General features: G+C 43.3%; 1 protein-coding gene across 3 annotated transcripts in view; it reads left to right on the top strand.

Annotated features, from left to right (window-relative positions):
• Nucleotides 1–27405, top strand: part of EPB41 (erythrocyte membrane protein band 4.1) — a 141291-nt gene that overhangs the window by 21720 nt on the left and 92166 nt on the right. Inside the window, exon 3 of one of the 3 annotated variants that reach the window (XM_054999015.1) lies at nucleotides 15100–15594. The exons of 1 other annotated variant lie outside the window; for it this stretch is intronic. In XM_054999015.1, coding sequence (XP_054854990.1) covers nucleotides 15488–15594 — 107 coding nt within the window. In that variant the 5' untranslated portion in view covers nucleotides 15100–15487. Of the gene's footprint in view, nucleotides 1–14806; nucleotides 14847–15099; nucleotides 15595–27405 lie in introns of those variants that run through there. One more of the 3 variants, XM_054999018.1, reaches the window with a different exon arrangement.

The raw sequence follows: 27405 nt of genomic DNA on the forward strand, positions 1-27405 counted from the left end.
AGGACTTTGTCAGCCGCAATGGTAACACAGTGGGAGCCTTTGTGTCTGAAAAGACCTTGATTGATTTCTTGGGAGGTGCTGCTGGATGGTGCCTGGGGCTAGGCAAAGGGAGAGGCTCGTTTCTGTCTGGGCCTTTGTGTTCATGAGGGTCATGAAATTATACCTGATGCTGCCCCTTCTTTGCGTGCTTGTGAGATGATAGATAGCTGAAAACTTGTTTTCTGGGTCTCATATGACTGGCAGAGAAGAACTAATCTTGATGGCCATGACTTTGCCTGACAGTGACTCACCAGGGTCCTTTCCCAGACCCTAAGGGCCAAGCTACACATGACGAATGACACTTGAACAGCAAGTGTATTTCTCCCTGTTCACTTGCCCTCCACTAAATCCACTTGCCGTTCAAGTGTCATTCGTCATGTGTAGCTTGGCCCTAAGTGGCAACACCAAGGATTGAACCTGGGATCTTGTGCATGCAAAACAGATGTCCACCACCTTCTTAACTAATGCTGCTGTCTACTGGGCCAGTGAAAGAGATTCCTTCAGCTCAGTGGTCTCTGCACAAACTAGCAACATCTTTTCAAGGTTTCAGTCAGTCCCCTTTTATGATTTCCCCCCCCCTTTGGATATGTCAGGGATTGAACCTGGGACTTTAGATACATAAAGTGGGGAGTTTACTGCTAAGCCAGGTTCCCTAACAGGACAGCAAGCAACAGTTTTCAGGAAGTATTTCTAGGAATCCTGGGGTTCTTTGGCAAGGAAATTGGTGATGATGGATAAACTGCTTGAAAGACAATGTGCCGCTCGCTGCTGCCAAGGGGTGTGTTCTAGGACACACACACAGCTTGAGGCCAACTTCCTACTCAAAGTAAGAATACAACATGCAATTTTCTCCTGGATTATTTGCAATGTGCAGGCATTCCTAGCAGACAGATCTATGTCAAAATCATCCCCTGAAGGTACAGAAGTTTGAAATGATTTCTGAAAAGACATGGGGGTGGGGCCACACAGGCAGAAGGTCCAAGATTCACTTGCTGATACGTCTGGTTAAAAAGATCTCAGGTTGCTGGGTTCTGGGAAAGATCTTTCTTTGCCTCAAACCCTGCAGAGTCCCTGTTGGTCAGAGAAGAATGTACTGTACTAGGTGGGACAGTGACAAGCTTCCTACGTTAACAGAGGTTGGTAGCTCACACACATGAAGCTTCCTTATACTAAATTGGACCCTTGGTCCATCAAGGTCAGTATTGTCGTCTCAGACTGGCAGCGGCTGTCCAGGCTCTCTGGCAGAAGTCTTTTGCATCTCCTCCTAACTAATATTTTTAGCTGGAGATACTGGGGTTTGAACCTGGGACTTTCTGCATGTAAAGCAGGGGCTCTTCCACTGAGCTACAGCCTCTTAAGTGGTGGAGCATATGCTTTGTATGCAAAAGGCCCCAGCTTCAGTCCTTGACATCTGGAATTAAAAAGATCTCAGGTATTGGGAAATCCAAATGGAGACAGCCAATCCAAGTAGACAATACTGAATTTGATAGACCAGTGGTCTGATGGGATTAGGCAGTTTCATGTGTTCTTTGACTTTTGGACTTTTAGGTTTGTGATTTACTATTTCCATATGTTATACAGGCCTTGTGTGCATCATGTGCACAGGGGATTTTGTGCCTTCCAGATGCATGGCGGCCCTTTTCTGCTCAGTATCACGGTGCATAGGAAGAAGTGGCATTGTTGTCCCTCTGCATGCTGCTTTAGTGTCCCAAAGTGCCCACAGTTCCACTATTGGCTCCCTTGCAAAAGTACATTGCTTACGTGGCTAATTGTGGCAGAGCTCATATTTGAGTATATGAACAATGTGTGTGTGTGTGTATGGGGGAGGGACAGAAGCTGCTTCTCCTTATGCTCAGCAGCAGCCACAAGCAGGAAGGCGCCAGTGTACATCTTGGAGGCACAGAACTTGCATTGCACATTTGATATAAAGTCTTCATGGTGGACACGGGGATTTTACAATGTGTAGAAAGACCCCTAAGCTAGCTTCTGGGAAACGAAAGAAACATTACCCTGCATGTTCAGGAGGTTAACTTAACTGCTCACCTTGGGGGGGTTAAGTTAACCATTGGCAGAAGCAAAACCTTTTAAATGACTCTCCTGCCATTTATGGACTACCCTTATAAACTCGTAGCACCTTAACTCTTCTTCCTTTCAAAAATTGTTCTCCTGCAGAGAACTTTGGAGAGGAAGCACTCTTTGGCTGATTCCGCACTTGTTGGATAATGCACTTTCAATGCACTTTATCAGTCGTTTGAGTTGGATTTTTTGTTCTGCACACAAAAAAAATCCGTTCCAAATGATCTATAAAGAGGATTGGAAGTGCATTATCCAGCATGTGTGGAATCACTCTTTGTTTGTTTCTAGTTTTTATTCTTATTTTTGGCAGCTTTGATTTTTTTTTTTTTATAATCTGTGTATTTTTCCTATGTTGTAAGCAGCTTTGAGGCCTTCGGCGGGGGGAGCAGGGAGAATTGCAGGGCCTCTTTAAAAATATTAAATAATAAAGGGACGAGAGAGGAAATGAAGGGAAGATTATTTTTCAGAAATGCATTAGGTAGTACTTGAGAGCAATTTGCAAAAGCCCTCTTGATAAAAGGAATGTGGAACAAAATATATAAGTGGAAGAATTAACTGGGAATAGACAGTGTCTTTTTTTTCCAGCCGGTCCTCGTCACTACACAACAGACGAATGCACTAAGAAACCTCTGGGCTTTGAGCACAGAGCATTCTAAATAGTAAATATCTGATTACAATTCCACTCTCCAGTACAAGCGCTGTTAATTACAGCATTAGACCTCGGCGTAAATGAGGGCGAAATGTGACCCACTTGCTTGCTTTCTGCCCCCTACCCCCACCCCGCCACATGGCAGTGGAACGTGACTTTCCTGCAGGGGTGTTGACGTTGTAGGGATTGCACGTGGCTGTAATATAGAATGTAAAACCTCTCGCTGACAGGACTGGATTGCCTTCTTGCCAATCTGCTGGTAGCCTGATTCTTCGGGCTGGCAGATGGGGTCAGAGCTGCTTGGGGATTTCCTGAGATGCAAGATTCGAGCTTTGAATAGAAAAAAGGAGAGGGCTATGCGCGAGGGAGTTGGAATAATCTGCCGCCCACAAGCCCGCTTGTAATTATAGATACGCATGTGGCTCACCTGCTCGGGCACGTGTGTGTGTGTGCATTGTCCTGCGTTCTGATTTGCTGTTCAATCGTGATGCATGAGAGCCGCTACTTTTATTTGGTTGGGAGGGGTGTTGAAAGTTTGTGCAGTACAGGGCTTTTAAAAACTGGGATGTTGTGGAGTCCAGTGACTAACTGCCTGGATACTGTAGCTAGACAGGTGTGGACAGTGGACCTGATAATCCTGTTGGATGAGAAGTTGCTTGGAACCTCATAGACAAGCAGGCTATAATAAAGTATATGTTTAAAAAACCTGAGCTGTTGCTAGAGTTCCTGTTCCCCTGGTGGGAGTGGGGGATCCGCTGCTCCCACCTTTCATCCCCTGCCACCACTTACCTGGCTAGCAGAGGGGAAGGCGGGGAATGGGCCTCCCTGGTGCACTCCCGAGGCTGGCGCACCAATGTCATTGATGTCATTGTGCCATGCAAAGAGCGCTCCTGTGTTTTGTAGCGGGCTGATTTGGGCCCCAGACAGGCAAAATCGGGCCCGTTTGGGGCCCAAATCAGCCCACTGTGAAGCGCATGCACACTCCCCACCTTGCACAATGACATCACTTCCTGGAACTTCCATGGGACTGTGCACACGCAAAGCTCATGTGCAAGGAACAAGCTAGGATAATGCAGAAGGGTAAGGCCTGGGTGTCCCCCCACCTCTCACCAGGAGTGTAAGGGGACCGGGCAACCCTAACCGTTGCTCTGTTTTGGTGTTTAAAAGCAAAGTTATCAAAAGTGGGTCAGTGTAGAGTAGTAGTTCAAGTGCCAGACTGACATCTGGGATTTGAATCCCAGCTCTGCCTTGGAAGCTCGCTAGGTAAACTTTGGCCAGTCTCATGCTCTCAGCCTAAGCTACATTGCAGGATTGTTGGCGAGGATAAAATGGAGGAGAACGATGCATTTTTGGGTCCCCATTGGGAGAAAGGCAGAGAATCAAATAAGTAAGCAAATAAGTTGTACTAACACCAAGGCAAGCAAGAGTTTTTTTGTAAAATGTACGGGGATAAAATAAAAAGGCTAAAAATATAGAAAGGAAGAAAAAGAGGGGATCATATCCTAATAAAATGGGGAAGGTTAATTTGATAAACTGAGAGGACTGAGAGGAGCGCTTACCCTGAGCTCATGGCAGTAGCGGGATTCGAACCAGTAGAGTGCTGATTTGCAGCCCAACCTTATGACACTGGCCTCTGTTGACATAACTTGGAGCTTGTATGTGTTTGAAAAGAGGTGTATAAATTCTAAAAATGGATACTGTGTTGCAAGAAATCTCTTGGATTTTGCTTGAGGCCCTCGCAAGCCAGGCAGAGCCAATTCCTCTATTTTTAGTATGTTTTCCAGTTTTCCTATATAAGTGTTCATTTGGGGTTACAGTGATTCCTTCCTGTGTAGAGATGGATTGGCTTGTTTTGTAGCAGGAACTTCCTATGGGGCTCAGTCCTAGACATGTTTACTCCAACGTAAGACTCGCTGAGTTCTAACAGACAATCGTGCTTGACTTTTCTACCTTCTGTAAATTTGGGGACAGTCTCTATGATTGCCTGTGCCCACTGATTATCCTAATTCGGTATTTCCTCCAGTTGATACCATTTCTAGTTCTAGACCCTAAGCGACATGAAAATTGTGGAACGATCAAGAGCGCAGCACAGCATAATTCCTTATCCGATTTCTGTTTTAGGGCAACCCTTTCTGTTTCGTTTCTGTCGATTTTTCTGAAGCACGCATGATCACCTGTTTTCCAAAGCCGATGGCCCGGTGTCCTTTCAATGAGCTAATACTGAAATCCTCCCACCTACGCACCCCCAGCACCTGCATCAGCAATCCCAGCTGCAGGTCTTTCATTTACACTTGTGCTGCTATCCAGCTCCTCAAGGCTAGTGTCGTCATGCGCTGCATGGCCTGTTCCCTTTTCCCATTCTCTCGAACTCTATTGTTACCACTCTCCTGTTTGTCTAGTGGCACCTTCCTTTTTTTTTTTCTTGCATAGGCGATCAAGGACCTGTTTCTTCAGATGCTATTTTACCTAGAGTGGGTTAATTGACTGACTCAGGATGACACCAGAGGTAAACATCTTGCAAGAAACATGTCTGGGTACCCGTCTCTGGGAGCACCTCTCCCCCTCCCCCTAGCCGGACGAATGAGGCAGTTCATTTGCACAAGCATGTTTAATTCTTTATATGTTATAATCTCTGGAACCATCTGCGTCCCTGCCTAGGCTTGGGAAAGGGTATAAAGCTCTTGGGATTTATTCCAGGAGGTGAATGTAGAAAGGAGTTGTTTATTCACTGGCTGCCCAGATAATGTTCCCAGGTCAAAAGAGGACAGGTGGTTTTTTGTGTGTGTTTGCTTTTAAAATCGGTTGGCTGATCTGCTCTCATCTAGGCAGGGAGGTCTTTGCAGAGTGAGGTACGTTGTGGGGGGGAGAGGGAGGATGCGTCAGTCCACAAATAAGTCTCTCTCTTTTATCATATACTGCGCTGGGCCTGTTCATGAAGTTTCATTATTTAAACTGCATTGATTGAAAAATGCTCTGGACCCACTCTTCCCCCCCTTTGGGACCTAAAGCCTCTTTCGGCAAACCTTTAAACAACAACTCATAAACCAAAAAGCCAGCCACAAATAAAGTGGAGAGCTAAGGGGTGAACCAATTATGATGTTGTCTTTGCAGATAAAGGGTCTTTATAGGAGTAAGAGGGCTGCATGCTGTGGAATCTTTTAACATACTTTGTAGAAGGGGTTTTGCGTGATTTTTTTTACTAAAATGATGCAAGTCTCCTTGAGCCTGTTAGTGGGAAAGGTGGGGAACAAATAGTTTAATATCCGAGGCAGAGCTGCTCCAGTTTAATCCCATAGAAATCTATGGGTTGCATAGGGTCACACTGTAACAGTGCAATCCTAAACAGAGTTATCCCAGTCTAAGCCCACTGAAATCAATGTACTTAGACTGGAGTAACTCTGTTTAGGATTGCACTTAAATTATGCAGCTTCAAATCCCCTCCTGAGTAACTCAAGTACATAAATCCCTTTTCCTCTACTGTATCTTCCCAACAATGCTGCGATGTAGCTGAAGTGGCCAGTTCATTATAATACATTTCTTCTTTTGCAAGATGTTCTCTGTTCTGAAAAATGCTTGTTGCATGTGACACCAGAGATTGCAAATCTCATGTTTTGTCCAAAACAAGAGAAGCCAAGTTTCAAATCAAACAGACAGTGTAGTTGGATAAACAAATGAACTTGCAGTTCTGATCTGCTCTCAAGAGATAAAGAAAACCATGTGATTTATCACTGCCCTTACATCAGGGTTTTTTTGTGTGTGTCTGCAAAGGTATTTAATGTATGCTGGAAGTGTGTAGGGCACCTTAAATCTCATCAGTTTACTTGGCTGATAGTGGGTCCACCGCTGGGAAACTTTATGTGTATGTATATATATATATATATCTCCTTGTGTCTTTCCCTGTGTATCTCTGTCTCTTTGTGAATTTTTGTTTATTCTGAGGTTTTTCACAGATCCCTGTTTTCAAGTTCCTGGGTTAAAGCTGCCATGGCCTAGGTTAGGCTGAGAGGGAGGACATGTTGATTGGCTCAGCGTCACAGAGTGAGCTTCTGGGTTTATTGGAGACTAGAATCTTGGTTTCCCCTGTACTGTTCCGATACTGTAACTATTAATCAATAGTGGTGGTGCTCTTGTTTCATGCAATTCTTTGAAATCTGTGAGGGCCCATGCATTCCTGATGCTCTCAAGGAGTCCATTCCACACTCTGGAGGCAGCCTCTGTTAAAACCCAGTATTGGAAAGTAAACATTTTTGACCAATATTTATGTCAGGTGTAAAAACACCAAAAGAAAACGAGTTACAATAACACATAAACAAATAATAATGCCTGTATTCGGCGTCCAACGGAACTGTGAAGATTGGTACGACTCTTCTCCAATTATGCGTTAACCAGTCCATAAACAGAAAACACCACAATAGTCCTGGTGTAATTTCTTTTGGTGGTGAAAGTTGGATGATGGTCCCCATGTATGCAGGATGAAAGCAAATGATAATGATATCCCAACAGGATTCTGGATACCTTCCTGTTTCACTGCCCTCTTGTTCATGGGAATTATTTCTCCGCAAAAAACATCAAATGCATAACATCTCATACTAACTTCCAGTGCGGCAAGTGCAATGTGTGTAGTTTGGTGGCCACGGGGCCGACCTTTCAGCTCTCCTCATCGGGCCGAGGGATATCTTTAAATCATTTCTCCACCTGCAGCACTAGCGGGGTAGTGTATATCATTGAATGCAGCTGCCCACGGGTTTATGTCGGGCGCACAAGCAGACAGATTAAAGTGCGTATACAAGAGCACATTTCCAGAATTAAAAATTAATGTTTTGATGCACCCCTCACTCAACATTTTGTAGATCATCACAGTACCGAGAGACAATTTAGATTCTCGGTTCTACAGATAATTAAAAAAGATAGATCCAGGGATTACAATAAGAAACTCATAAGAAGGGGGGCGTACTGGACTTTCGAGCTACACTGTTTGGGACCTTTTGGTCTGAACACTCTCATTGACTATTCGGAGTTTGTATAATAACATCATCCTAAGTTATTGCTGGGAGTATCTTGATATTCATACTGTTGTAACACTTGGAGCCGCAGAAATAGGAACATGTAGCTTTAAGATTTCATTTTACGACTTACTTTAAATACTCGGTCTGTAGAGCATTTACACACCAGCTTTCGACCATGCAAGAGATGTGGTTGTGAAATTTGCCAGCTGGAATCGAGTGAGTAATTATGCATTTGGATTTTATGTTGTAAAAAGAGTGGTTAGTATGAGATGTTATGTATTTGATGTTTTTTGCAGAGAAATAATTCCCGTGAACAAGAGGGCAGTGAAACAGGAAGGTATCCAGAATCCTGTTGGGATATCATTATCATTTGCTTTCATCCTGCATACGTGGGGACCATCATCCAACTTTTACCACCAAAAGAAATTACACCAGGACTATTGTGGTGTTTTCTGTTTATGGACTGGTTAACGCATAATTGGAGAAGAGTCGTACCAATCTTCACAGTTCTGTTGGACGCTGAATACAGGCGTTATTATTTCTTTATGTGTTATTGTAACTCGTTTTCTTTTGGTGTTTTTACACTTTACATAAATATTGGTCAAAAACATTTACTTTCCAATATGGGGACGTTTGTCTTTTTCTGGTAACTTTACCCGTATTTGCCCTTCGATCATTTTCTCTGTTAAAACCCAAGCAGATACTGCTTTCACTGACCCAGAATAGAAGAAATGCAAATCCTTTGGGCCCTAGACACCAGGCCGTATCATCAATATAGCTAATTCTCAATGTAGCTAAATCTGTGGATGCTTAAATCTGGTGACTGGAGCCATGAACAGACAAGATGGGTCTTTCTACAAATCTGAAAAATGCCTCAGGTTTGCAGAAAAATCTGAAAACTATTTGGGTTAAAAAATCCCCCCCCCCAATAATAGAAGTAGTGCTTGTAGCTTTAAGAAACAAATGTCTACTTGGGGGCCATTGCTAGACAGCCACAACAGCATTGCCAGCCTTCATGCCTTGGTTTCTGTCAGAAGAGGCAGGAGGAGGGGCGGGGCCCTTTCCAGGGCTGTTTTGGCCTTTGAGGAAGGACTTATGGGGCTAGGCTTGGCAACAACCACTGGTGAATGGATACCACACAACTTGCCTGATTCACCCAGGACTAGTTGCTTGCGCTGTTCACTAGCAGGCACCCAGCAAAAGCAAGTGTTGTATAGTATTTTGTATTTCAGACTATTATGTGGGAGACCTAGGGTCAAATCCTCGCTCTGTTTGGGAGACCTTGGGCCAGTCACACATTCTCAGCCAAACCTACTTGTCATAAGGATAAAATGAAGGAGAGGAGAATGATGTAAGCTGCTTTGAGTCCCCAATGGGGAGAAAGGTAGAGTATAAATGAAGCAAATAAATAATATACATAGCTGAAGATGGGGAGGGGGGCAGATAAAAGGTAGATTGGTTGGTGTGTGGGAAGGAGTGAAAAAGAGGGGAAAGGTGAGAATATGGGGGCTGCCAGGAGGAAGAAAACAGGAAACAGGTGATACAAATCGTTGCAGATTCCCTACAATGTTAACTGGGCCTGGTGGCCACCTCTCTGCAACTTGGCTAGAGTTTTCCTGGACAGAGGCTACAGGGGGGAGGGAAGGAAAGAAAGCTGAAGATGGTACATTGGCTGGTGGGTGGGAAGACGAAAAAGAATCAGGAAAAAGGGGAAAGCTATGGGGGTTACTAGAGAAGGGAAAGAAGTAGTAGTCAGGGAGGGGAGAGAGGGGGAAATGAGATGCTCCCTGCAAGTCTTCAGTGGTCCCACACTTGTATATAGTTGCCTGGGGCTCCAAGATGCTTGGAATTATTTATTTCAACATTTTAACTTTTTTTCTCTTGGAAAGCAGCTTACATAAAATATATATACACACCCACACACAATTTAAACAGCAATGTACAACTAGACAGTTTGGACATCCTTCTGGTAGGTAAAGAGTCATCCTGGGCTGATGCTGGTAGAGTGGCTTGCCCAGGAGCTTTAAGCCAATGCTAACAGTCTTTTGGCTCACACCAAAGGCCTTGGGACAATCTGGGGTTTAAATAAGGGGAAAGGCAGGTGCTCCATCACTTATTACTGCTGATTCAACTGGCTTTGATGTTTCCAGTTCCCTCCCTTCTTCTTTTAACGCCTTTGCTCTTGTCTGTCACCTCTGAGAACTAATTTTTTCCTTTCAAAACAGACTGGGGCTGGTATGGCATTCTGACTAAGGTCCAAAATACACGATACGTGTAACACGAGTCAGGACATAGGTGCCTGACCCAAGCCGTCACACATAGTGTTGTTTTGCATGGCTCCAAATGTTGAGAGGGGGAGAAGGGCCTTCAGGCCAGCTGTATGAAGCAACACAAGGCTTTCAAAATGAGTTACACTGATCCTTTGTGTGGCAATGAGTTGGGTTGGGCAGTCGTGTCCCAACCTGTGTAACATGCATTGTGTATTTTGGTCCTAAACAAGGCAGCTGTGAAGGTTGCTAATTCAAATTGCTTCTCAGTCACGAACTTAGGCATACCATTCTCTCTCTCCCCACTACAACTGCAGTTCTCCATCTGCAATACAGGGTGATTATAGTGGCCTACCCTATAGGGGTGTTTGTAAAGGACTCTTGCAATCAATTTATGTGGAATGCTATAGTTGTTAAAGATCACCGAACCCTAAGGGGGGAAAGCTCTGAATGGCCCGAAAGACAAATGAGAGAAACTTCTTTTAAAAGGTTCAGGGTTGGCTTCTGTGGGTCCATTTTGCAAACTCTTTTCACAATGCTGTGTTCAGTTCTGGTTGCCGTATCTCAGAAAGGGTATTGCAGAGCTGAACAAAGTAAAGAAGAGGGCAACCAAGATGATTAAGACTTCTCAGTTTAGAAAAGACGACTAAGGGAGGAACATTATTATTATTGTTATTGTTAAAAATTTATATTCTGCCCTCCCCATGGACGGGCTCAGGGCGGATTACGACATACAGATAAAAACACATTGATAAAACAGTACATCAAATAATGATAAAAGCCAGATTTAACAGCATAAAAACAAACTCTGCACTATGTTCTGGCTCTGCACTATGTCCCAGGTTCACTTCACCCTTCCCTGCCAACCACAAGGGAAGAGAGGGGTGGAGACGTGAGTTGGTGCGAGATTAGCCACCCTTCCTACATGGGGCAGATGACTCAGTATAGCCTCCCACTAATAAGAGACAGGCAGGGAGGCCAATTGGTGGATGAGTACTGGTCTCAGCCAAATGCCTGGCGGAACATCTCTGTCTTACAGGCCCACTGGAAGGACACAAGGTCTTGGCTGGACCGAGTATCCTCTGACAGAAAGTTCCACCAGGTTGGGGCCAGGACTGAAAACGCTCTAGCCCTGGTTGAGGCCAGTCGAGCCGCCCTAACATAATAGATATGTATAAAATTATGAGGGGTGGAGAAGCAGATAGAGAGAACTTCTTCCTCTCCCATAATACTAGGTGTCAGGGGAACCCAATGAAATTGATTGGCAATAGATTCAGGACACCCTGACCTGGATAGCCCAGGAAAACCTGATCTCGTCAGATCTCAGAAGCTAAGCAGGGTCGGCCTTGGCTAGTAATTGGACGGGAGACCTCCAAGGAAGACCAGGGCTACAGAGGCAGGCCATGGCAAACCACCTCTGTTAGTCTCTTGCCATGACAGCCCCACCAGGGGTCGCCATAAGTCAGCTATGCCTTGAGGGCACTCTCCACCACCAGATTCAGGACAAGCAAAAGGAAAGTGAGTGATTAAATTGTGGCACTCAATGCCAGTGGACATAGTGATGCCCATGAACATAGATGGTTTTAAAAGGGGGCTAATCAGATTTGTGGAGGAGAGGTCCTTCAATGGCTATTAGCCATGGTTATTAAAAGGCAAGTTAATATTGGAACCAGCCAACCTTTGAATACCTGTGCTGGATGGGGAAGTCTCTAGGAAGGTCTTGTCCTCTGTGCCCTTACCCACAATTCAATGCAATATAGCTTGGGATATGGTCTTTCTTTCACTTCCTATCTAGGAGTTATCCAAGACAAGACTTATGGACCATCCAGGGATCTCTGGAGCATGGGTGGAGTGCATACACGCGAGCCACTGTGCCCTGCATGCCATGGCTTGTCTGAGTGGTGCCATCTATGTTAACTCACCTGTGTTTCTAGTTGCTGCTATCACACATGGAGTTTTCTCATTCTACAAAGATTGCTTTCCCCCCAGTCTCATCAGCCAAGGATCTTTCTTGGTTGCCTCCCTCTGAATCCTGGATTGGGTGTGTCTTTTCCAATTAAAGCTTGCGCCTTGCTGGTGAAAAGCACAGTTACGCAACATACATGCCTCACTCCTTGCTGTTTCCATTCCATCTGATGAGGAAGCTGTGCCTCCCCAGCTAAATAAAAATCAAATATTGACCTCGTGGATCATGATTTATGTCTATGCCACCTCAAAATGTTTTAAACAGGGTTGCCTAGGAGAGGCAATGGTGGGTCTAGGAGAGAAACCATTGTGCAGGAGGTGAAAGGGTAATGTGGTTTGAGTATCCATATCCCTGCCCGTTTAAACTGATCCTGCCTTGTAGGGAGGGGTTGGGATTATGGGATGGTGAGAAGTGTTATTTGATATATATTTTACATATATTTTATCTGAAAAAAATCAATACTCTGGGCATTGATTTAGATTCTCTGGCTAATTCTAGTGAAACTCATATACTCTGAATAATTCACACGAGAATTTGGGACATTGATTCACAGATGATAAATGCTGGAGCAGAGGTAACTTGCTCCCCCCCCCCCCAGGTTTATAGGTCTTTCCTTTCCACACAATGCTGTGGCCCAATATTTCTCAACTCTAGCAATTCTCTCTCAACACAGAGCTTTCATGCTGGCCAGACTTAAAGTATTTCCCTCAGCCGTGGTCACCGGCAGATATAAGAGTATTCCTCATGAGGCAAGATTCTGCAGGTGTCTCCACTGTGAACCTGACTCCATTTAGCATATACTTTTATACTGCCCGCTGTTTACCCAGCTGCGCTCATGACTAGACATGGGCACATGACTAGACATGGGCACGAACTCAAAAAGATTAATGAACCAGCGGTTCACGATTTGGTGCCGACAATGATCGCGAACCACAACAAACATTTTCCGTTGCCAAACCGGTTCATGGTTCGTAGGGCGTGAAACGGCCCCCGTGGCACTTAGAGAGCCCATATTCCCGGGGAGTGTTTTGCAAGCTCTCCTACAGCCATCACCCAAGTTTGGACAAGATTGCAAAAGGGATCTTGGAGTTATACCCTCTTCAATCCAAGGCCCCCAGGAAACTCCCACAAAAATCCAAACTGAATTATACTCTCAGTCTCTCTTCCCAAAGACTAGCAAGTGGCAAGCAAGAGCTCTGTCCCACTCCACTGCTCGCTGAGAGTGAAACCCAGCTTGGGAGCCCACGGCTATTTATAAGCACAGGTCCCATTGAGCAATGCAGGAGGTCTGTGTTTGGCCGTCAGAGCTGCCTATCAGGGTTTGCAGGGATGAGATTGGAGTGCCCATGGCTACAGGACACCCCCTTCCCCCTCCCTCCCCTGGGTGTCTTCTCCCAACTTGTAACCACTTTGCAGCTCCGAGGTTGGAAGGAAGACCTGGCGATCAAGTTAAGCTGGGCTTCCATTCGGGTTTCCAGAGCGACAGAAGGAGCGCAGACAAAGTTCAGGCATTCCCCTGGCTCCGTTGCCAGGGGAAGAGATTGCTGGCGCCTGAGTGTCTGCCTTCCCAAACCACGGCCAAATGCACCGAACCAGGCCTCTTCCGAATGCTGGTTCGTTGACCATGGACGATCACGAACCGCCGGATCGCAATCGCGCGATCGCCATTTTCGTGGGGTTTTGAAGTTCGTAATGTGGTTCATGCCCATCTCTACTTATGACTGATTAGCCTTCTTTTTCAAACCCCTAAGATAGAGACTACTAGAGGCGTGGAATTCTTGTTAGCAGACAGATCTCCTGAAATTACTGAACAGGTGGCAGAGTTTCTGGCAAATGTGCTGAGGGTGAGAGAAAAAGAAAAAATTGGTAAAGGGAATAGGAAGGGAGGGGGGAAGCGGGAGGGAGAGGGTTTACTGTGATTCCTGTGATTATTGTTGGGTTCCTGGGGGGAAGGTTTACCGTCATTCTTTTTTTTTAATTAGTAGTTAGAGTTACAACCACCTGTAATTTATTTTGCCCTTATTTCGACAAATTGGCAAATTGTACTGTATTGCCATTGCTTTTTCGACGCTTTTATTATGCCAATAAAGGTTACTGGAACTGGATATATTTTACACCTTTGCTCAAGGTCTCAATCAAAACCCATATGAAATTGTTGGATGAATTCAGATTACTGCCTTTCCACCGCAAGGAGGTTTACATCATATAACCACCTTTAGTATATCCGTACAAAGCAGTAATAAAGGAATCCTGCCATTAATCTCTTTTCCCTTTGCCTCCAGTTTGTTCTTGCTCAGCTAGAGTCTCTGTTATTTCAAACTTGGGTCTCCCTGATCCTAGTCAGGGAGTGTCAACTCTGAACATGATACCGTTCTGCATGCAGTATTTTGCAAAACATGCCGGTTTTTGAAGCATTGAACCTGTGTTAAATTACACGTGATGGACTTTGTGTGAACACAATATACTCAAAACTTGCCAAAGACTTTTATAACCAAGAAATGGTCTAAACTGAACCCCTGGCTGGCTACCCTTTCTGCAGCAAGGTAGACCAACAGATAACCGGGCTTCTTCTAGCAACTGTACCTCCTCAGAAATGCTGTATGAACCTGTATCTTTTTTCAGTGAAATCCTGAGCAGAGTTACTCCAGTCTAAGCCCATCTAAACTTAGACTCTACTTAGGATTTCACTGTTTGTTTATTAAAGGCATTTGTGCTTGTGTGTGTATTTTAAAGGGAAGTGCCTGACTAACCAATGTGTGCTTTCTCATTCTTTTTCCATGTGTTGCTCACGGATGGATTCTGCTGATTTACCTGCGGGCTTCCTCCCACTGACTCCTCTTTTGGTGAGTACGAGCTTCAGGAACATGGCAGAGACTCCCGTATCCTGCTCCCTGGTTCAGTGCATCTGGCTTTATTCTTCAGCACTTCCCTTCAAATGCAACTGAATGACTATTGCTGTTTTTGCTGGGCACTTGTCGCTTGAGACTAGGAGATGGGAGTAAAATGCATGGCGTTTTTGATAGTAGCAAGTATCTTCACTGCAACTGAATTTTTTTTTTTAAAGGACACCATGTTACCGCCCTGAACTCTGTTCAGGATTATGCTTAACCTTTGAGCGGAAGAAGTACTTCCAGCATTTGGCAGGCGGATTAATATTTGATGTCATAGGATGGGGCTGCATGTAGCTCTGTGATCCTTTTAAGAGAAGCCTTCCCCCTCCTTTCCCAGATGGCAGCTGCAACTTCTGGGGGAACAGAAAACAGCTTTTAAACCCCTTTTCCCGTGCCAGTTGCTTCTGAAAAATTGCTGCTTTCCAGCAGATTCTACTTTTACTGCTGTAAAATTTTCTACAATGTGTGTGTCTAGAAACACTTTGAAGATGGTGATTTACTTACCATCTACGCAAAACTGAGGGGCAATACAAGGAAACGTTTGCAGCATGCTTGGTGTTGTGACACGGGAGCTGTTCAGAATGCTTTTGTGAATGAATCAAGGCAGGGATGGACTGGTGATTTGGAGGCCCTACAGCCTGATCCTCTGTGTGTTGACTCAAAAGTCAGTCTTGGATTATTCCGTGCGCTTTACTCCCAGGTAAATATGCACAGGACTGTTGCTCAAGTTCACATGCCTGTTGGAAAACTGACTGCACCTCTATTCTGCAGTCTAGCATGTGGAAGTGTGTGTTTCAAAACTTTATTAAAAAATTGCCTGAGCGTTGTTTCCTCCTCTGCTTCTTCTTTGCTTGCAGTTACAGTGATGCACTTCAAGACCATTGTAATGGCTGTGATTTGTATTCTTGTTATGATCTTGATCAACGATCATGTTACAATCTGATATCTTACGATCTTGGGCAAAAGCAGAGGGGGAAATGAGAAAGGTCTTGGCTGTGTAGCTAAGCAGTAACCATGAAAGCACCTGGCCCGGTGAGAGGGTGCGTTCCAGAAACACGGAAACTTAATATAGAAGACCTTTTCTTGGGTCACCTCTCAAGAACCAAGGAACCAAGAGATGGTCCAGTAATCTAAGTGAACGGAATTTAGGAATCTTCATTCCCCACTTTTTGGCAAGCTTAGGCTCCTTGTCATACTTGAACACACAGGAACCTGCCTTATACTGAATCAGATCAGGTAGTCAGTCAGTTAGCCTTGATTGGCATCAGTTGGCTCAATGTATATAACACAGAAAACATAGAAAAACAAAGTTACTTCTGAAACCACTCCTGATGGAGTTTTATAGCCATAAAGAGAAACATTGCTACATTCTCGGTGGTTTTAGGCAGGGAGTCATTCAGAAGGTGAAAGACCTTTAAGGAATCTGGGAGGCCCCTCATGTTGAGTTTAAGCATTTGAGATGCAGGTCTGCAAATAGTTGGCAATAGAGCAGAACGTGCGAAACTGTCTCAATACTACCGCGATCGCAGTGGCAAACTCTGTCTGCATAGGGAATCTTCTTATATCTACCGAATAAGATTGCAGATGGCATCACGTTGAATCTTGCAAGGGAGAAAGCTCTGCGAAGATGTGCTGCCTATAGGGAAGATAAATATGAAGCCAGGCCTCCTGTCTAAAGGGGAATCTCAAAGCTTAGAGGGGAACAAGTTTTACTGGCTTGGCTAGATAACTCCTGATATTCAGTAGCCAGTATTCTGTGTTCGATTACCCTGTATGCCTCTGGAAATGAAAGTAGGTATAACGAGTCAATGGATATACCTGTGGTAATTATTTTCTTTTCAATATAGGCTAGCTAATTAGACATGTTAGACTCTGCGGTATAATGCAAGTGTAGCCAGTATTTAATCTGAATTAGACCCTTAGTCCATCAAGGTCAGTATTGTCTGGCAGCGGCTCTCCAGGGTCTCAGGTAGAGGTCTTTTAAACTGGAGATGTTGGGGACTGAACTTCGGACCTTCTGCATGGCAAGCAGATGCTCTACCATTGAGCCATGGCCCCAATTTGATGAACTTCTCTCTGAACTAAAAATGGATTACGGTGTGTGTTGAATGCTTTTGCAAGAGTTCTAGGGTTGCTTCGCTGGTTAGAATCTGCTTGCAATCAAGACATTTTCAGTGTGGTGCTCACACTGAGAGTTTGGCCTTTATACTCCGCATATGATCAGTTGGATCCTATATATGTTTGGAAGCAAAAGTCATGAGGACTTATCTTACATAAGTAGGCATAAATATGCACGCTAAGAGATCTAAAAGTGTTAGGAAATCAACTCTCGGAGATTGTTCTGTTAGGAATATTTGACACAATCCAGCCATTGCCAATGTTTCACCGTACCATATCTATTCAAGAAGTGCATAATTATCCCGCTGAAATCCTCTGAAAAACTTACAGCTTCCATCTGGCTTTTGGCACACCTTTGTAACCCTGTGAGCAAGCCAGTTGCTCTGTTTTGTTGTGGTCATTGTGGTGAGAAGGGGGAGGCATGGTCTTATTCTCTGCTGTGACTGTGTGATATATGTAGGGGCTACATAAGAATGCATCTGGGGAGGCAACAGTTGGAGACATCTTATTGAGGCCTGGAATACATGAGTAGTAAGAGAGAGACTTGTGAGGTGAAGTGAAAGAGAAAACACTCAGTTGTAAATTTTAAAAAGTATTTTCAGAGGTGATGGGGTTGTTCTGACGATGAAATGAAGAGGGGAGAACTATGTATGTCTCCTTGTGTTCCTTGGAAGACGGGTGTCATGTTTGAATGTGCCCATTCGTCCATGCCAATATTAAGTGCATGGTCCAGAGTTGCCTTGGTGTTGTACCTGGTCTTATGTACTAACTGATAAGTACATTCCTTAACTTGCAATAACCACTTTCGTTTTCTCAGTCCCATGAAATAGCTGGCAGCTGCGGACAATCTTTCCTATTGATATTGTTTAGACTGACCTTGAGTGTCTGAAGTGTTGCATTACTTGGTATCTTGTCTGTCTAGTGTGTGAACTTCAGAAGTGTTTCCCATACTGAGTCTGTACTTGTGATCTAGGGGGGAGGAGGTTGGGTGATTATATTGTCCTGTAATAGCCTGAAGCTTTATTCCTTTCAATGAGAAGTTACTAGGCTCATCTGCCTTTTACTTCATGTATTCCTATGGACCTGTGTATATGTACAAGATTGAATTCCTGAATAAAGATCATTTAGCCAAGGACATGTGTCATGCTGAAGTGATCCAGGGATCTGCCATAACCTGACATCCATAGTCTGACAACGGGCACGATAAAAATATTCTAGATACATAAATTTTTATCTAACTCTTTCTCTAAGGGGCATGGGACAACATACATAGTTTTCCCATCCTCTTTGTATACCCAGAACAACTCTGTGAGGTAAGTTAGGTTGAGAATGTGTGACTGGCTCAAGGTCATCTAGTTCCTTTCCCATTGTGTGGCTTTGGCCCCTCAGTTTCTGCCTTCTAAGGTGCCAAAAACCTGTCAGAACCCCAGTTCGATCCGGTAAAGGAGGCTGTGTGGCCACTTACAAACATCAGTGTTTCGCTTGGGGTTGTTTTACCTTCTGAAGAGGCAGCTGAATTTCTTTTCCCAGGCGGCACAGCTTCTCGTAATCAAGCCTCACAAATTCAGGGGCCTAATACATAAAAAGTATTTTCAGAGATGGCTCAATAAATGTTAAAGAAAATTGAAGGGAAGGTAATAGCGAGAGTCCAGTGTGGGCTGTACATCAAGGAAAGCCGGGATGACTTTGAAAAGAGTGACATGCTGGGAGATCCTCCTCAGCAGGTTCATTGCGTACATCTTAAGATGGGGATATTGCTGCGACGTGAACAAGGGGTCCGTGGAACCTGCTGCTAACTGTCTCAATTATGTTCTTGCCAAAGGAAATAAATGGAGCTCAGAGGAGTGTTTTAGCTTGGAAGGAGCTGCCTCGGTTAGGAGGATTGTAATACCGTTTCTTACCATGCTGATACCTTTGGGTACCCATAAAAGTCTTTTCAGCTATCCTTTCGGGGGGCTGAAAATTTCCATCCTTGCTCAGTCTTCAAATGTAAATGTCAGTTGTTATTTATAGCCTCAGAATAAAATCCTTTTGCTTTTTGTGTTCAAGACCTCAAGAGGCAGTCAGATTCAGTTCTCATTATTTTCTCATGAGCTCGGTGGTATTTTTCTTCCCCTCCCCACTAGAAAATCCCAGCACCTCTTGACTGATACATAGCACAGTTTGTTATTGTGGGGAAAACAAAAGGCAAATCTGAAAAAAAACGTATCTTTTTCTTTCGCAAAGAAGAAAAACTGGAGACCAACAATGATTAAAGGAGAATAATAATAATAATAATAAAAAAAACATTTCTTGCTCAGTAGCAAGTTGAAACAATCTCTGGTATATAAACTAGTTGCAATTTAATTTCCAGGGATTTAGCCAGTTTGCATCTTGGTATATTGCCAAAGAGCTTTTTTTTGTCAGTTTAAAATTGTCACCCCAGCCTTACAATTTAGAAGGTAAATGAGGACTATAAATCAAAGTTAATGGAATAGAGCACTCTTCTCACAGCTGGCACAATGTGATAGTTAGAGTGTCAGATTAGGATCTGGGTGACCCAGGTTCAAATGCCTACTTTTCCATGGAAGTTTGGGTGACCTTGGGTCAGCCATCCTCTCTCAGCTTAAGCCTACCTCACAGAGTGGTTGTTGAAGATCTGAGAGAAGAAGAGAGAACAATGTTGTGAGTCTATCGGGAAGAAAAACAGAGTGTAATTACCTAAATAAATAGATGCAGATGTAGCACAGTGGTTAAATGGTTGGGATGCAAATCAGCACTCCGCTGGTTCGAATCCCACTACTGCCATGAGCTCAGCAGGTGGTCTTGGGTAAGCCCCTCCTCTCAGCCCCAGTCCCTGAGCTGTATTGTGGGGATAATAATAACACTAACTTGTTCACTGCTCTAGGTCGGGCACTAATCTGTCTAGAAGAGTAGTATATAAGTGCAGTTGTTGTTGTTGTTGTTGTTGTTGTTGTAACTTTAAAAAGTCTCTCGTATATTTCCAAAGAACAGTGTCTTTGTCATTGGTGGTGGTGGTGTGAGTTGTACCATAAACCATATAAAATTCCATATGGACCCAGGCTTGGATTCCCACTCAGCCACAGAATACACTGCATGGCTTTGAACATTCTCATCTTAGCCTGCCTCACAGGGTTGTTGGGAGGGCAAAGTAGAGGCCAGTGAGTCGTTTACGTTGCCCTGAGCTCCTTAAAGGCAGGTTAGGATTTTTTTAAAAAAGATAAATTATGAATTTAATTTATCTTTCTTACCCCATAAACCTATGGGAGATTTTACCACGGTGGGCACTTGCCTGACATTCTGCTGTGTCAGTTATGGCCACTCACATTTTTCCCTCTTTCCTCTAATGTAGGGATGACCTGTATTTTTTTTTTTAAAACCCAGCCTGATGAAGAATTCTGGAGAACTCAGAAGGTTACATGCTGTTTTGTGACACTTTGGTTGGTCCTATTGAAGGGTATTAACTGGTTTTTGGTTTTGGATGTTATGTTGGTGACTTCCTTTACGCCAGCTGATGCTCAGTTCAGCCCTGTGCAGTCTTCTTATTGAGATAATGTCATTTTGGAGACCATTCTCCTCCCCATCTCCTCCTCACAATATTCAGTGTCTGGGAAATTTGCCTTGGTTTCCAACTGGCTTGAATGGTTTCCAAATGCTTGATAGGGGTCCACAATTTAGTGCTGATAGGAGTTTTCGGCAGGGGAGGATACACGGCTGAATCCCTCTAATGAGTCAGGGCCTCACTTCAGCCTGTTTGTAGCAAGCATAATTGAAGTGAACTAAGAAGGCAGATTTTGCTTGTAATGAGGCTGTGTCATTTTAGAACGTGCTAATAGCCACAGTGAAACCATTTGTTTTTTTTACACACCATCTCCCTTGGGTTGGTTGATTTTTAAAAAAAAAAGATTTGGTGGATTGGGCAAATGGTGGTTAAAATATTTTGCAAATGTTAACTTGGTTAGAACAAGAGAAAAACTTTAGGGCTTTTTTTCAGCGGGAACACGGTGGAACACCTCTTGAAAATGGTCACATGGCCAGTGGCCCCGCCCCCTGATCTCCAGGCAGAGGGGAGTTTAGATTGCCCTCTACGCCGCTCGGAGGGCAATCTAAACTCCCCTCTGTCTGGAGATCAGGGGGTGGGGCCACTGGCCATGTGACCACTTTCACCAAGGGCGATTTAAACTTTAAAAAACTCCCCCCTTGTTCCAGCTGACCCAAAGTGACGTCATTGTGCGGTCCTGAGTTCCACCATTTCTTTTCCCAGAAAAAAAGCCCTGGAAGGTTGTAAAACTGTTTAGGATTATACTGTTATAGATGCATCGGCTTCTGTAGGCCAGAACTAATTTCCTTAGATGTATGAAGAAAAACTCTCAGGATGTGGATATATAAGTACACACACACAATAACAATTATTGTGAAACAACTCTCCTCTTAAAAAAAAAGAGTTACAAATTATTATAACTTGAACAAAGCTTCCAGAAAATGTAAATGATTTACTGAACTGTTTCTCTTTGGCTGCCACCGACTTGATTTTTCTGCTCTTTGTTTCATGGAAAATTATTAGACTATGCTCAAATAGGTGGTCATTTAATTAATCAGTAGACCCTGGCCATTTCCACACGACTTAGTGGCCTCTGGAATGTTGTGCAAAACATGTGGAAGATAGCGTCCTCTCGCGCAAAATTGCGCCAGGAAGATGTGATGTTGCACAAAACTCCTGGATGATAGCGTCTTCCTGGCGCAATTTCATGCAAGAAGACGCTATCTTCCGCATGTTTTGCACAATGTTCCGGAGGTTGGTAAGTCGTGTGGAAACGGCCCCTATTTGATCTGTCACTTGAGTGGTATGCTAACCCTACCTCTAGCATGGTTGTAGGCAAATCTGTGCCAGGGGATGGGATATGCCTGTTACATGAGCAGGGAATGCACCCCCAAATTTGGACTGTGCCCTGGTGTGATGTAGGGGACTCAATTATAGTACAGCAGTTAAAACATTGGACTAGAACTGTAGAAACCCAGATTCAAATTCCCACCAAATCATGCAGCTCACTAGATGATTCTGGACTTAGACGTCTTCTCTCTGCCTCGACTAATTGAATAGTTGTGGAGATAAAATGAGAGATAGCATTGTTTTATACGAGACATCTCACACGTGAAGAAAATGTGTTGGGAGATGCAACATTAGCTGGGAAGGGTAGTTTAAAAAGACAGAGCCGGTGGCAGGGCAAAGGCTTTTCTATACACTGGAGCTGTGTGAAGGGGCTGTGAAATGCCAGAAGGGAAACTTCAGCCCATTATAAGCTCTCCAGGCCCAAGTCTGGGTCTGGAAGACAGCTTCAGCCCATTTCCATTCCTCACTGCCCTCCTGTTGCCAGGCCACACAGTTTTAGACTGGAGGGGTGAAACTGACAAAGCCTTGGGGAAGGTGAAGATGAAATTAACAAACCCTTTGAGGAAAGATTTCCACAGGCTCTGTCTTTTTAAACTATGCTTCCTGGCTAACATTGTATCTCCCTACACTTGATGAACACATACTGAGGCATCTCGTGTAAAGAGAGACTCAGAGAGAACCATGTATGCTGGTCTGAGCTGCTTGGATGGAAAAAAAGTGCCTATAATAATAAATGTGCTTATATACTATTCTTCTAGATAGAGTAGTGCCCTACTTAGAGTGGTAAACAAAGTCAGTGTATTATCCCCACAATACAGCTTGGGAACTGGGGCAGAGAAGAGTGGCTTATCCAAGGCCACCTGCTTAGCTCATGGCAGTAGTGGGATTCAAACCAGCAGAGTGCTGACTTGCAGGCTAACCACTTAGCCACTATGCTACAACAACTCAATAGATAAATAGTTTGATGGAGCATGTCAATTACTCAATATAAAACTGGGTGCCACTAAACAGGCATATTATTGGAAATCTTGTAGAGAGCATTTCCATTAAAAATGTACAAAGAAATGAGCAACATAATAAACAAATCGTAAACAATATTGGTAAACCTGTGACCACAGCTTTGAATGTTGCAGAACTTGGCAGTCAGTCATGTAAGTGCCTCACACTTTTGATGGTTTGGTTGCTGCAGTAATGTTAGTTAGAGAAATTGCTTGAGAAACATTTGCAAGTTGGTTGCATGTAGAAAATGTTTGAAGCTTTTCTGAATATGAGGTATTCGAGCATGCAGGTACTACAACATTTGAAGTCGCTCTGATGCTGTAATGGTGCTATCCTGAGAAAAGTTACCCCATTCTAATCCCATGGATTTAGAATGATGTGACTCCGCTTAGGACAGCACCACAAAGGAGTTATCAAAAGAGACATTTAGAAGCACCCTCCCCACAATTATTTCCCTGAATGACAAGTGCTTACTGAAACCATAAACTAACACCATGCAAATCCTGAGGAGAGAAATTGTAACTGTAGTGCTCCTATAGAGAAGGTGATGGTCTTTATACTTGCAAATCTAATAAAGCAAATAAATAAAATGAACAAGGCTACCTATAAGGGCTTCCAGGGAGAATAAGAATTACGAGTAAGCCTGCTCTTAGCGTTCATGTGACTTCAGTGCTACAGAACTGTTTGTGCAAGTGATTGTAAGGGCAGATCTGAGGAGCAGATAGCCATGGCAGATTGAACTGAAATTGAATTATCTGCCAGAACCTGTGAATGCTTCCATCTCTGGCCCGGGGGCTATAATTGGGAGCTGAAGAAGATGCTTTATGCCAAAGGGTGTGTGCATATTTTCTTTGAGGGATATGCAGGCCTAGTTAAGCTTCTACATGTATAGAAAGCCCAGTTTCACTAACAATGACAGCTATTTGTTGTTTTTCCTTTTTTGCCAGCTAGCATCTGATATCTGATCTGAAAGTGAAACACTTTTACAACTTAAAATGTGAACAAAACGTTAGCTCTGTCTTTTTGAGGTCTAAAAATTCATTATTTTATCATCGTAGTTTTGCTGTGCTTAAAAATCCCCCTGATGGTGGCATGAATGCTTATTTTCTTTTCCTGCATTGTTTCCCTTGCAAACCCAATAAACTTCCTTGATCCCTTTGCTTGGCTGCTCTTTCTTTGCCCTGTAATCCCTTCACCTCTCTATCCACTTAGCTAATAGCTGAAGGAGGAATCGCTGCTCTAATCACGTCATTTCAACTCCACTCTTAATGACCAATGTTTGTTTTGGGTTGGATGACAACTTGAAAGAATCAATGATTCAGACGGATCTGCCGATTCAGATGGCCTCCATTCAAGAAACTGTCAAGCCCGGAGCCTTCTTAGTATAGCCAAATGTCTTTATTTTAGGAAATCTTAGAGTAAGCAGCGAGATATTAATATGCATGACCAGAAACATTTTTTTCATAAAAGAGAGTGGGAGGGGGCTGCATCTGTGTGTTTTTCAGCGACACGAGCGGTCTATTGTTGGCAGTCAGCCTCTCCTGCAGCGCTGTCTGTCTCTACTTCAGAGCCCAAGAGAGAACGGGAAATGTGTTTTAAATTCCCTGAACACAGATTTGCAGGCAGCTGGCTCTTGACACACAAATGAAGGTGGAAGGAGGCTCTTCTGGGTTTTGAATGAAGCACTTTCATTCAGTGTCCTTTTCTTTTCCCTCTAGGAAAGATTTGTTTTTAAAGTTCATTTATGTAGACAATTGCAAGACTTTAAAAACAATCCTCATCTTTTGATAATAGAGTATAGACTCCCCACCATGTAATCAAGGTGAGATTCTCTAATTTGACCATACCACGAGGCTAAGTAATTTTCTCCATTAATAGTTTGTATGCATGTGGGGGAAACACACATGGATACGGTCTTTTCTCTAGAGCAGTAATTAATCAGAGTGGAAATGGCAACTGGTCACTTTCACTAAATTATTTATTTGCTTCGTTTATATCCTGCCTCTCTCCAATGGGGACCCCAAGCAGCTTATGTAATTTCCCTCTCCTCCATTTTATCCTCGCAACAGAGTGTATGACTGGCCCAAGGTCACCGAGCAAGCTTCTGTGACAGAGTGGAAATTTGAACCTGGGTCTCTCAGCTCCTAGTCTAATACTCTAACCACTACGCATACCACCCTCTTGCTAAACCAAATAGTGCCCCCCCCTCAAGTGTCTGCTACCTAGCCTGAAGATAGGGCTGGTGCTTTCTAGGAAGTCAAATGCAGAGATCATGATACAGCATTGCTGGGGAAATAGCAAGCATTTTGCTCAGATTTCAGAACCTGAAACCCAAGAGAAGCTTGAATGTTGGATACTGGAACCTGCACTATTCTGCCTTGGAAATACTCCCATCAGCTTGTTTCTCTCAATTTCTTGCTTGCTCTCTCCTTGTGGTGGATGCTTCCTGCTTAGCACTAATTTACAGATATTACTATCAACTGAGGCGGGGGTGGGTTACCCTAATTAGCATCTTTTAAAAATATTTTTTCTGCAAACCTGACTGTCCCTTAATTATTTACAGAGCCCTAAATGGTTGGCCCTATTAAATCTCTCATCCTTCAGTAAAAATAAATTCAAACCCTCCTGGACTTGTAGAAGACAACAAGAGTCAAAGTGTATAGTGGCGCTTTGAAATAACGGTCACAGAGTTGCTTGGAAATGTTTAAATCTTACCGTTTTTGAGCAAACAGTTTTTCTTGTGCTGACTGACTTGTGCTTTTTGAACATAAACGAAGATCAATCCCACAAAATTGCCCATCTCTGCTTGCTTTGAGAACATTATATATCATCTTTGTGACTGGCCCCGTTTAATTCAGCAGGAGCCAAAGTCTTATGAGAGGCTGACAATGACTTCCACTGAAATACTTGGATTGTAACCCACAAACAATTTTTCTGTCATCACTGCTAAACTCAGTATCTATCACTTATTGGAGCAAATCCTCACAAGAGCAGAGTTGCTTCTCAAGTTACATGGTTAGCTAGCGTACCTCACAGACTGCCAAAGGAACTGTTAGAAGCTATGATGTCTCTTTTAGTGTGTATATAATACAGATACATTCAGTACAGAGCAGTGATTGGACATGACTTCAGATTGCATGCATCTGTAGAGCTTGCATGCTTTTGCACAGGCCCAAAGTTTAATTCGTAAGAGCAACCCTTTTAAATACAGAACAGATTTAAATATAAAGCAGCAGTGGGATTCACAGCTGGTATAATTTAGAGGCTAAGAAACTGAGCTACGACTAAGGAAATTGTTGGTTTTATTCTTACATGGTTTTTAGCTCTTTTTGCTGTAAACAAGGGTGGATTTTGGTATCTAGGGATGTTAGATAGGAGGTGCCAATATTTATTTATAATAGCTTTAACCGGTTTGTATGTGCTGTTATATGTTAAAGGTATAACCATCCTATCCACACCCTTTTCCTTAGCTCTAGGAGTAAGAAGAGTTGACCTCGACTTATTATAAGCCCTGCTCTTAAGATTCTAGAAGAGTAACCTCTACCTGCAACTTGGCTCATAAGGATGCTAGCATGTCTCCTGAAATCACTATCAGTACTGCAATTCCTCCTCAATCTTATAAATTGTGGGTATGGTAGATTCCTTTTAATATGACCTGGATGGAAACTATCTACTGTTAAATAGGAATTAGCATCTGTGGGTTTCCTATACACTTCAGTCTGTATAGTGTTACCCACCCTTCTAATTTCAACTTCCAGGAAATGTACTTTATAATAATCATATGTTAATTCAAATTTAATGGTGTTGAATATGATTTAAGTACTGACCAAAATCTATCAAAGATTCTGTGGTCCCCTTCCAAATAAAAAAAATCAAGGACTCTTTTATAGAAAGTAATGTGATCTCTGTACATTTTATTCTGAGAGACATGCTAGCACCCTTATGAGCCAAGTAGCAGATAGAGGTCACTCTTCTAGAATCTTAAAAAGAGCAGGGCTTATAATAAGTCTAGGTCAACTCTTCATACTCCTAGAGCTAAGGAAAAGGGTGTGGATAGGATGATTATACTTTTAGCATATAACAGCACATAAAAACCAGTTAAAGCTACTATAATTTATAAATAAATATTGGCACCTCCTATCTAACATCCCTAGATGCCAAAATCTACCCTTGTTTACAGCAAAAAGAGCTAAAAACTTTAGGGATATCTTGGTTAGAAGTAGGCTTCCTGAGATAAGTGCCACAAGTGATAGTAGATTACCTCAAGATTTTTTTTCATGTGGCCACTGTGCTCTTTGTGCTTTGGCTGAGACTAAGAGATTCTTACATGGGCCACAAACACATAGTGGCTTACCTCGTGGTTCACACTTGCAGGTGGTAGAATAGATTGCAGGTAGAGGATTCCTGCTTCGAACCTTCCTGTGTATAAAATTTTCCATGTAAGTTGAAAAGTAGCATAGCAGGGGAAAAGGTTCTACCTTTCCCCTTTCTTTGCTTGCTACA

The sequence above is a fragment of the Eublepharis macularius genome, chromosome 15, assembly GCF_028583425.1.
Source record: "Eublepharis macularius isolate TG4126 chromosome 15, MPM_Emac_v1.0, whole genome shotgun sequence".
Classification (NCBI taxonomy): Eukaryota; Metazoa; Chordata; class Lepidosauria; order Squamata; family Eublepharidae; genus Eublepharis; species Eublepharis macularius.